This window comes from Athene cunicularia (genome assembly GCF_003259725.1).
Source record: "Athene cunicularia isolate RWA chromosome 4 unlocalized genomic scaffold, athCun1 chr4_part3, whole genome shotgun sequence".
NCBI lineage: Eukaryota > Metazoa > Chordata > Aves > Strigiformes > Strigidae > Athene > Athene cunicularia.
This window is the reverse complement of record NW_020799100.1, coordinates 417,590-428,617: the sequence shown is the minus strand read 5'-3', so window position 1 is coordinate 428,617 and position 11,028 is coordinate 417,590. Positions and strand designations below refer to the sequence as shown.

Genomic DNA, 11,028 nt, shown 5'->3' with positions numbered 1-11,028 from the left:
AGGGGGCTCAGTGTCACGGCCTGGGGAGAGGATGGATCCCTAGAGGGCAAAGGAGCATCTCTAAAGGACAGCAGTGAGCTGCTTCTGTGGGGAACAGATGCTGTAGCGTATCCTGGTGTGCTTGCAAAGGAGTGATGGGGAGTCTCTTAGTCACATCCACCCCTCTCTCCCACAGCCCTCTTGAGGATTTTGCTGCTCTGGGCCAGGTAGTGCAGCTGTAAGGCCGTGCATCTGCTTGGTGGGATGAGGAGGCTGAAATCTTTAGAACTGCTAGCTGAGGAGCCCCAAATGGCTGCAGGTGCCCTAGGGTTGCTCTCTGGATGGTTGGGGCTGCTCCTCTCTGCCTCTGGGGGTTGGCTCCTCACAGCAGTGCAGCTGTGATGAAGTTTGTGGGAGCACATGTGAGCACCACATGTTCTTGTATGTTTGAGGATGAGCAGAAAGATAGTCTAAAAATGCCCTTTTGGGAGCCTCTGAACTGCACTCCAGTTCTCAACAGGGAGTTTGTTGCTGCTCTGGTGCCGGCGGCACTGGCACACTCTGCTCTGGAGTAGGGAGCACTCCCCATTCTGCTGAGGTGGGAGGTGATGGCAGCTCTGACGGTGGTTGCACAAAGAAGTATGAGTCAGAGTCCTGAGACTGGGAGACTGGGGCCTGGGACAATCCATGAAGTCAGTGAAATAGTGGGTTACCTGATGAGGTGACTGCTTGGGCAAAAGCAATCGAGGATGGACAGACATGCCCCTTGAGTCCAGTGCTTGTGTGGCTGGTGGAGCAGCTCTTCCCTGGTGGCTTCAGGGGGTCCTTTGGGGGCTGGTGCGTGTGGCCAGGTGCAGACACAGGACTCCTGTCTTCATGAGCAGCCAGGTGCAGCAGCTGCTTGTGCTATTGTCAGTCCTTGCCGTGAGAACTTCCCACTCACCGTTGGCTACTCATCCCCGGGCATCTCCCTAGCAGAGCTAAACTGCCTGTGGAAATGGAGGGAAACCAGCTGGGTGCCTGAGAGGTGACAGGTGAAACCTTCCTCTTGGGCAGATGGGCTGTGGCTGATGCCAGGGCATCGCTTGCCTCTCGAGGCCTTTTCCCTGCCCTGAGGCCAGCCCAGAGGTGCTGGCGAGGCGCAGCCTGCATGTGCCCTGCTCGGCTGCAGAGCCCCTGCCCGCTCTGCTGAGCGCCGGCAGAGGGATGGGGGCTGAGCCAGGGCAGCCGCTGGGTTTGCCTCGACTTCAGCTTCCTTCCCTTGAGTCCTCTTGCTCGTCCCTTACAGCCTTTCCCCAGGGCTGAGCCCGAGGCTTTGCAAAGAGAGCAAGCGGGGTCTGTGCCTGCCTGTGTGCCTTCAGAGGAATTTACTGTAGTTCGGGGCTTGCAGGCAGGCGTTGGAGGGCAGCGTCGGGCTCTTTGTAGCTTTTATTTGCGATTCCCTTGCTGTATTATGCAGGAATGAGCCCAGTGTAAATGAAGGCACTCGAAGTGGACAGTAGTTATTTTTTTTCTGATGCGTGGCCGGTGGGTTGGCGTTTCGGGGGCTCTCAGGGAACCTTCCCTGGGGAAGCACGGGCAGGGCGCCCGCTGTGCCACGGCACCGCCAGCCCAGCCAGCCGCCGCTGCGGCCGGTGGCCGCGGGGAGGAGACGGAGGACCGGGGATGCGGGAGCCCGGGAGCGAGGCAGCGGGGAGGAGCATCATCCGGCTGGGGCTTTGCCCTCGGAGGCCGCTGCAGCGAAGGCTGGCGAGCGGGGCCGTGCCTACACCGACACCCTTGAGCGCCGCCATCCCCTCCCCTCTCCTGGACCTGCGCGGGGGGGGTTTGTAATCGCTGTCCCGAGGGCTTGCGTGCCCGGTGTCCCTCGCTAGCAGAGCACAGGGCCATCTCCCGGGGTGGCAGGGCACGGAGTGAAGGGGTGGGAGTTGCTCCAGGGCCCCTTTCTGTGGTCCAGCCTTTGTGGGAGCAAACTGCTGCCACATTTCAGCTGCTATAAAGGGGCAGAGTGTTTGGTTGCACAGGCTCCCCTCCTTGGAGCGCGCGTGATGGGCCAGTTTACAGAGGTGTGGTTTGGTACAAGGCAGAGTTTATTCCCTGTCTTTTCTCAGCCAGGTCCCGGAGGGCACTGGGTGCCCAGGGAAGGAGCTGTGAGGGCAGGTCCCCTATCCCCAGGTGGGGTGGCAGCAAGACACAGCCAAGGGCACACCCGACAAGAGGCTACGTGTGTCCTTCAGCCCTTGGACTTGCCCAGAGTCCTGGCCATGCTGGCTACTTTCACACGCTACCTCACACTGCTCTCCCCAACCCTCACCCTGGCCGGGGGGCACCATTCTCTGCCAGGGGAAAAAGATGGTGTTTGTTCCCCAGCTCGCTCCTGCCCAGTGACTGATTGTGCACACACAGGGCCCTTTCAGCATGGGGAGAGGAGGGTGATGGCATCTGGGAATGCAGGGAACAAAGGACCCCATTGACGCTGGCTGCAGCCCCATGGGTTTCTGTGAGCCCAAGGCAAGGCCGGGGTGCAGGCACTGACCTGGGGCAGCAACAATGCATGAGCTAAACCTCTCCTGGCTGGGCTGCTTGGGAAGCCTTGCTGACTGCCTGGAGGGGGCTGAAGCCAGGGGAGAGAGGGACAACTGGGATTTGGGCTAGAGTCCCATTTAGGAAGAGCAGTGAGGGTCCTGCCTTGGGTAGGTAACAGTCTGCTGGCTCTTGGCCCTCCCTGCAGCTCGTGGGCACCTAGCCGTGCCTGAAACCTGCCTCTTGGGCAGATCTGCTGCACATGGAAGTGGTGCCAGAGCTTGAGTGTGGGGCTGGGAGCATCCCTCCATGGCCTTGCTCCCCAGAGGCTCCTGAGCACAGCTCTTGGGGGGAATTTCTAAGAGAAGCAACATCTGAATCAATAATTTCTGAGAGCTGCTGCAGAAACGTGCATATAAGGGCAGCATTCATCTGATCGGGGGCAGAAAGACACGAGCTGATACACACCAGCACTGTGCAAGCTGTTAACTGCCCTGGGGCAAATGGCACAGAGCCATCCGCCAAGCGCATGTAGAGCCCTGCGATGGTCAAATCTGCTCTCGTGCCTAAACGGGACCATCCTATTTCACACAGGGCTCTTTGCAGGTGAAAGAATCAGGCATCCTGCGTGGCTCTGGACGTGCTTGTACCTCAGGCATTGCCTGACGTGAGCAGAGAGCTTTGCTCCAGCCGTGCCAATTAGCCTTATTGTGGTTGCCCTATAGGTGCTACGTTAAGAGACGAGTGTTAAGGGGCAGCAACACATCACCAAGCACAAGCCAGCAGCTCCTGTGAGACCCCAACTTTCCTCTGGGTGGCTGGAGGAAAAATAGAGGTTTTAAGGGCTCCCCAGCTGGGAACAGAGATTTGGAAGTCAGGGCAGACAAATCCTCATGGCTGGAGTGGGAAGGAGGAGTGGGCAGGATCCTGCAGGGGCTGCTGGACCGCACACTGGGCTGGATGCTGCCCCTCTATGACCTCTGCAGCCTCCCTTTCCCTGCTTTTTTTTTTTTTTGGCGAGGTGGGGTGGGAAAACCAGCAAAACAAATGGACAGACAGACATATATCTTGTTCAGAATGTTCTTAATTTTAATTTATTTTCTTTAATTTTTATAAAATACATCTTGTAAGATAAGTCTCTAAAAACTTGCTCCTTTTTATTGCTTGTTAAGAAGTTGAAATTCTAGATCAGAAATGAAGGAAACACTTTCAGTTGATTAACTCTGTGTGTGTGTGTGTATGTGTGCGTGTGTGTGTGTGTTTGGGGTCTGGGGACGAGGATGGGAAGGAGGATCTGGTTATTTTTTGTTAAATAGATACCAAAAAGACCCCAGCAAACCCCCAAGAGAGATAGCGTTGATGTGAATTTCAAGATCTTGACTGGTTTCTCCTCACCCTGCTGTCTCTCCTGGCATCTCTCCCCTCCCCAGCCCATGTGCGTTGGTAGCCTGGCCAACCTGTTTCAACACTGCTGGTGGCAAGGATCCTCCAAATTCTCTGCTCAGCAGATCTGCTCCTTTATCCTTGCCCCTGCTGAAACTGGCACTTAAAAAAAAATATAATAATAATACAGACAAAAAAAATCCATGCAAGATGGAGCTACAGTCTGCCACTGAAAGTAGTTTCTCCAATAAATAAACACAAAGATTAGCATTAAGGAGAGTCAGGGAAGAGCAAAATAAAATACCAGTTGTAGAGGAGGGCTGGAAACAGCATTTTGGTGGGTCTGGCTGGACCTATGCTACCCAGCCAAAGGGCTTTTCTCCGTGTCCATGGAGAGCGATCATGGGGGAGAGGTCGTCTCCACCAAACCCCTTGCCCCACTGCCCCCTTCCACAGGAAAAGACTGAACCGGCACCAGAAAAGATCGTTTGGTTTGCAGACGGCCGTGTTTGTGCCCCGTGATGCCCAAACCGCCACCTTTCCTCCCCTCCTCAAATCCTTTGTGAAAGGTTTTGGCTGGAAGCAAGATGCTGCCAGTCCCTCCCGCCCTGGCAGACACAAGATAATTGTCCTGACTCGCAGGAAACACGGGGAGAAAAGTGAGGGGCAGAGGGGGACAGAACAAAGGAAAGTTACGTTTGACACGGGTGAGAAACAGGTGAAGCTCTCCGATGGCACAGAGGTTAGCAAAGCAGACGTCACCCCGGAGAAGAGCACCATTGTGAAGGGACGGGAGCGTGTGGCGAGCGTGGCGCTGGCAGGGCGGGGGGGTGAGGCCGTGCAGTCCGGGGGGGCATCCCCTGCCTATGGAAGGACAGCTCTGGCTTTATGCTCCCAGGGCACGGCGCAGAGATGTCCCAAATCAAACCTATCTGCTGCCTCTCTGCTGCCTGAAGGGTAAACCCAAGAGTTCCCCTTGTCTGCAGAGACACCAAACTCTAGGCTTTAATAGGGGCAGCTGGGTTAGGGCTTTATCAGCATTGGGGTCAGCACTCTCTTCTCCGCAACGGGAAGATCCTTGTCCTGAACTCCCTTTGCCTTGGCTGCAGAAGGCAATTTGGGGTAAATTAATCTTTCTTTGCTAAGGGAAAAAACAATCCTTCTCTTATTCTCCATCCATGGTTGGTGACAGCAGACAGCTCCAGGAGAGTCTCTAGCAATGGTACCAGGACGGGGCAAACTTCCTTTTCTCTCTAGGTAGCCTCTTGCTACTCATGGAACAACCTACACAGATTTCCTTCTCCCAGGAGTGTGAAGGCCTTTGCTCATCCCTAAGCAACATCAGGACACTGGAGTAAGTCCCTCCTCTTCTCTGGCTGGTTTTGATGGGCTTGGCCCTAGAGCGAACCGGTTATGGATGAGCAGAGAGAGAAAAGTGCATGAAGAGGTGTCCATTGGTGGGAAGCTCTCCTTCCTGGTCACGCTCAGCATGATGGATGCGAGGGAGGAAGAGGAGGGGAGTCAGCAGCAAAGGCAGAGTTAACGCAGGAGACCTGGTGTCAGGTGGCTGCAGTGTTAAAGCCTCAGTGTTAGAGAAAAGAAGGACTTTTGGTCTGTCTGGGCTCCACCGGGTGGGCTAGAACTTGGTGCCTCGACCCATCAGCTTGAGGACAGCAAAGTTGTAGGTGGCGGCGATCATGAAGGTGAGCTGTGGATTGGAAGAGAGTGAGCGAGGGGGGAGGAGGAGAGATGAAGCTCCCGCAGGCAAGGAGGGCATGCAGGGTGGGACTCCTCACTGGGGGGGCATCCCTCAGCCCAGCACCCCAACAGGGCAGTTTCCCCGTGGAACCCCGTGGCCCTGCTGCGCCGGCGGGACACTGCGGTGTCTCATGGCTGATGTGAACGAGAGGAGAGTCAGGGAAGGGCAGGGGACTTGGTGCACGGGCAGCAGGGCCTCTCCCCAGTAGTCTTCTAAAGCCTCTCCAGACCCCTTCCAGCAGACACCTCTACCTTCTTAGGGCCTGAATTCACTGTCTGCACTTAGGTGTCAGAAAATGACACAAGCATAGGCTCTGTTACATCCATGCCCACCACCTCCATTGCCCTCTGCCCCCAAATCCTCGCCGGGTGGAGGAGAATGACTGGGCAAGGGGAACACCAACTCACCAGTGAGACCAGCGTGGCAGCTGCCCCCACAAAGGCTGCAATGAAGAGGTGGAAAGTCATCTGGAACTGCAAGGGAAGAGTGGTGTGAGTTCCCGGGGTCCTGCACGCTGTCTGGGGAGGCCAGCGCCAAGGCCACCCGCTGAGGGGAGTGCACGTGGGGTGAGGGATGGGGGCTGCTCACCTCGCTGGTCTTGCAGATGGAGAGCAGGTTGGAGCCACACACCTTGCCAGGGAAAGCGTTCCAGGGCAGGACGCCTGGTGAGACGTGGGGAGCCGGGTGAGCTGGGCACAGCGGCCAGCCCGCTGCCTGGGTCAGCCTCCCACAGCCACATGTGTCACACACCCCCACAGCGTTTCAGGGCTTCTTCAGCACCTGCCCCTGCTTTATCCCAGACTTTTCTGCCTGGGCCCACTCCTCCATCCTCCTCCTCCGCCCTGAGCCCTGGCTTCTGGGTGGCAAGCCCAGCACTCACCGTACATCCTGGCATCCGCACACAGGGTACCGATGCTGGCCGTGGTCTTGCTGGGGTTGGCAATGGACTGGCAGGTGGTCCAAGTGTTAAAGTAGATGTAGACTGGCACCGCAGAGCAGGCAAAAACCAGGAGCCAGATGATGGTCAGGACATAGGTAATGCCCACAAACTGCAAGGGGCAGGACAAGCCAGGGCAGAGCCGTGGTTACTGAGCAGCCAGGGACATGGACACGAGAGCACGAGGGTCCCCAGGCACGAGAGGGGGTGGGTCAGGCAGGGGACTGAACTGCTGTCTGCACCCAGCTCTGCACTGCCCACCAAACCTGGCGCATCCCCAAGCAGCCAATACAGAGCAGCAGCCCAAGCCAGACGGCCCTGCAGCTCACAGCCAGGGCCAGCATCAGCCTCAGGCTCGTGGCCTGCATGGGGGTGACTGGTGGTGGCAGCAGGATGGCTGCCATGTCCCATGTAGAGGGGAGAGCCACGGCCACGGCCAAGCACTGTTTGGCCTCTGCAGGAGGGCAGCTGCAAAACCCACCTTGGCGTGCAAACACAGCTCTCCTGCCCTCCCTCCACGGTGCCACCCCGAGCGGCCGCCCCGAAGGAACCGCAGCCACCCCCCTCTGCTCCTCCAGGCCATGGGCTCCCCTTGCCAGCACTCTGTCATGGTCCCCAAGCACAGTGGAGAGGACAACCCCCGGGGGCACCGGGTGCCAGGGATCCGTGGGCTGCTGGGACAGCAAGGGTGCTTATAGCTTTCCCCTCTGATGCTTAAATAGGAAGCGGTTTCGTTAAATTGGGCTGCTTTGATCCCTGGGGGCCACGGCAGGCCTGGGGGATGGTGGCTGGGCTGCGCTTCCCTTTGGGATACCCCAAAACCCAGACCCGGACGGCCGCAGTCTCCTGCCCTTCAGCCACGCCGAGCGTGGCAAACCCGCTGCGGGCGCGCGAAGAGGTGCCAAACCCCGGTTAAGATCACCTTGTCAGGATGTCCTAGCCACTTTCCCAAACACTGACACACCCGCTGCAATGAGTGAGCTCGCTGGGGGCCTCGCGCTCCCCTCCCTTTCGGGCCCCCGGTTACCGTTGCGCTGAGGCCCTTGCCGCAGATGGTGGTCTTGTAGTCCCCGAAGATTTGCCGGACGGCGCCGGTGGTGTAGAAGCCTTCGGCCAGCAGCAGGGCTCCGTAGAGGAAGAAGAAGGAGGCTGTGCCATAGATGACATACTGAAAAGCGTGGATGCTGTGGGGGAGAGGAGCGGGCAAGGATGCTCAGGTACCAGGGCAGTGCTGGGATGCTCAGCCCTGCATGTGGCATGGCCAGGGCAGCCTGGCCACCATGACTTACCCTCCCCACGCCACCCCAGGGGACTGAAACAGAGGGTGAAGCCACGAGAGGAGTGAGTCAGGGCAAAGCTGTAGTGAGCAAGGCTGTGGGCCATTCCTGGCTCCCCCATGCCCCCCATACCTACCCAGTGCAGAGGTCCTGCTCTAGCCAGGGCACCTAGTGAGGGTCAGATAAAAACAGGCGTGAAATGGAAACAAGTGGCCACTGGACCCGGCTGTGCAGCCACGGCACCGGCACACGGCAAACACAGCCTGGGGTCTCCATGGTGTCTGGGTGACAGCATCGCCCCAGCCAGCTGGACACCTCCTCCCAGCGCAGAGCAAGACGGAGACGCGAAGGGCCCCTGTGTGAGGGCCACGCGCTGCAGCAGAGTACTTACACGTCCATGAGATACTCGTAGTCCTGGTAGTTTTTGGAGAAGTAGGTCTCAATGAGCTGCTCGGTGCCTGTGAGGGCTTCATGCCCACAGCCACAAAACAGCGCTACCCCGAAGAAGCACAAGCCAGTGGCAACCAGCGAAGCAAAGGGTGCCCCGATGAGACATCTGGCACAGCACTCGAGCAAACCTAGGGAAGAGAGAGGTGGGGTGGGACGGGACCGCCAAGTTGCAGAATCTCAGAGCCTGCAGCAGGCAACTGCAGGGGGAGGAGGGTGCCCGGCGGGAAGCAGGTTGAAGGAAAACCCAGTAATGTTTCATTGCAGTGCTGGAGAGCCAAACCCAGCAGCTTCCCTGAGAGCTCTCTAAGCAGCCACTCAGTATCGCACCCATGCCCGCCCAGGGACAGGAGGTAACGGCAGTGTGGGGCACCGAGGCTGCGAGACAGCCCCCAGGTGTGAGGTGGATGGGCAGCCGAGGCGAGCCAGCTGTGCTGACCCGTGCAAAATTGGATGGAAACACAAAGTGATGTAGCGTAACGCCAGCGGGACCTGGCAAACAAGCCGCTAACAGGCTCCCTGCGGCCAGCACAGCCCAGCTGCGAGCCACGGCGATGCCAGCTGCCCTGTGCTTTTTTGCCATCAAAGACAGAGAACCCAGCATCTCCACAGATACAAACCCCAGCGGGGACCCAGCAGCGTGGCCTTGGGGCAGTGCAGGAGGAGCCGACACACACACCCACCCCCCGAGCACCTCAGGCTCCCCCAGTAGCACCCTGGGGTGCACCCGTCCTCTCTCCTGGCACCCCGCGGGCACCTTGGGCTGCAGCAGCCCGGGTACACAGGCAGATGTGCTGATGGAGAGGAACCGTGTTTTTAATCCCCAAACGGCAGCACTTGTGTAACAAATTTAATCCTCCAGGACAGATACTTGGCAGAGAGCACATGTACCTGGGGCAGGAAGACCAGGGAAGCAAGGGCACGTGACAGCTGCTGCTTGGATTGCCTAAATGCTGGATTTTTTTCAGCAGTGGGGCCATGGGCACCTGCTCCTTCTGCATGTCAGGGCTGTAATGTGCAGGATCCTCAGCTCAGGTTCGCCATGGGCTGGGTTTGGAGGTGCTCAGCCAGCCACTCTCCTGCCTGGTTTGGGGGCAGGCAGCCAGGTGAGTTTGCACACACTGGCATCTGGCTCTGGAGCATCAGTTTGGCTCCAGCTAAGCTGTGATAACCTGCTGCTGACTGCACAACACCTCTGCACAGGGAGGCTGCTCCCCTTCCCTGAGATGTGGGTTCCAGCATCCCACTGTCCCGGGCACAGCGGCTGCCTGAGCACATCCCATCTGCGCATTTTGTGCCTTGAATGCCAAAAAGCCACCCGTGGGAAGCATTCCCAGAGCCAGCCTCCCCCCATGGATCCCGCACTGCTTATCTCCTCCCTCAAAGCACAGAAAGCAGTGGGGCCTGGGCAGCAGTGCCCTCCCCTCCCCACTGGGAGCAAGGGCGCACAGTGGCACCGAGGACAATGCGGGATTGTCCTGGCACTGCCACCCGGGCGCTGCCCTGTGCCGAGAGCAAACAGGGAACAAAGGCAGCGCTATGGGGGAGCGCAGGGACACACACCCCACCCCTGGTTTGCCTTGGATGTGGCAGGTCCAGTGGGGGTCCTACTCCTCCCAGCCAGCACTGCTCCCCAGACCTCGCTGGGCCCCACGGGGACAGCTCTGCAACACCCAGCAGCTGGGCCAAACACACCTTTTCTTTATTTTTACTTTTGGCCACCTGGGAAGTGGTGTGGCAGGTGCCCGTGGCTGGGGCGTGGGGAATGGCTCCATTCCTGGGGGGCTGTGGGTCCTGGGATGCGGCAGGGCCTGTCAGGCTCCCTGACACAGCTCCGGCCCCTGAGGCTTTGGGAAGCCACACTGGGAAACCGAGGAAGGGGAAGGGAGGAGAGAAAGAGCCCTTGTGCCACACAATCCCGGGCCTTGTACCCGGGCTCAGCTGCTGCTGGGTCAAAACAATATGCTGCAGGCAGGAGGGGGAGGAGGAGGAGGAGGAGGCAGGGTGCCAGCAGTCCATGGCACCCCTGGGAACAAAGCACCCCTGCTGCCCTGGGTAAGTATTAGCTCTGGTGTATCGACAGGGAAACTGAGGCACAAGGAGCACCTCTCTTTTTCCAAGGCTGCTGGCATACAAGTGGCACAAGCTGTGACAGGTCTCAGCGTCCTGCCTGGACCTCCTAGCTCCTGCTAGCTAGCCCCAGGCAGGAGCTCTCATCTCTCCAGCCAGTGCAGTGAGAGCTCTGGTGGGACTGGCTGTGGGGAAGGCATCTGTCCCCACACACAGCACATGAGCACACGGGGACAGAAAACCACTTTGGGGGCAATAAAACCCCCTGTCCTCGCTGTACCAAGGCATCCTCCCCCAGCAGGTGGCCATTGCCAGCATGGCAGAGGCCACCAGGACCTGACTGGTTTTAGGGGCTCTGCCCTGGGACAGGGTCCCCAGAGCCACCAGCGACAGCTCTCCAGGTGTCCACCACCCTCACCCCATACTCACCCATGGCGCTGGACTTGGTCAACTCCCCCGACCGCCTACTCGGCTAGTTGGTGCTGTCTGCAGAAGCCCACGCCAGGCGGTCCCTCGCTGTGTATTTCCCCCTCTGGGTGCCTGTCCCGCTCTCCAGCAAAGAAAAGGGCTCTCTGAGTGACAGCCACCCCCCTTAAAGGGACAGGACCCCGCCCTCCCCCCTGGCCCCCCCCCAGCCGCACCCCTTGGCTGCC

At 58.8% G+C, this 11,028-nt stretch overlaps 1 protein-coding gene across 2 annotated transcripts; it reads right to left on the bottom strand.

Annotated features, from left to right (window-relative positions):
* Window positions 1–3,568: 3,568 nt before the first annotated feature.
* PLP1 (proteolipid protein 1) lies at window positions 3,569–10,949 on the bottom strand. Of its 2 annotated transcripts, none has more exons than XM_026848348.1 (7): window positions 10,805–10,949; window positions 8,250–8,436; window positions 7,609–7,765; window positions 6,525–6,693; window positions 6,233–6,306; window positions 6,052–6,117; window positions 3,569–5,593 (listed from the first exon to the last, which is right to left on the bottom strand). In XM_026848348.1, exons 1-7 carry the CDS (start codon window positions 10,806–10,808, stop codon window positions 5,522–5,524), a joined length of 729 nt encoding a protein of 242 aa, XP_026704149.1. In that variant the 5' UTR covers window positions 10,809–10,949; the 3' UTR covers window positions 3,569–5,521. The 2 variants fall into 2 exon arrangements, with proteins under 2 accessions (XP_026704149.1, XP_026704147.1); XM_026848346.1 differs by having other exon boundaries at window positions 7,504–7,765; window positions 10,805–10,948.
* Window positions 10,950–11,028: the final 79 nt, after the last annotated feature.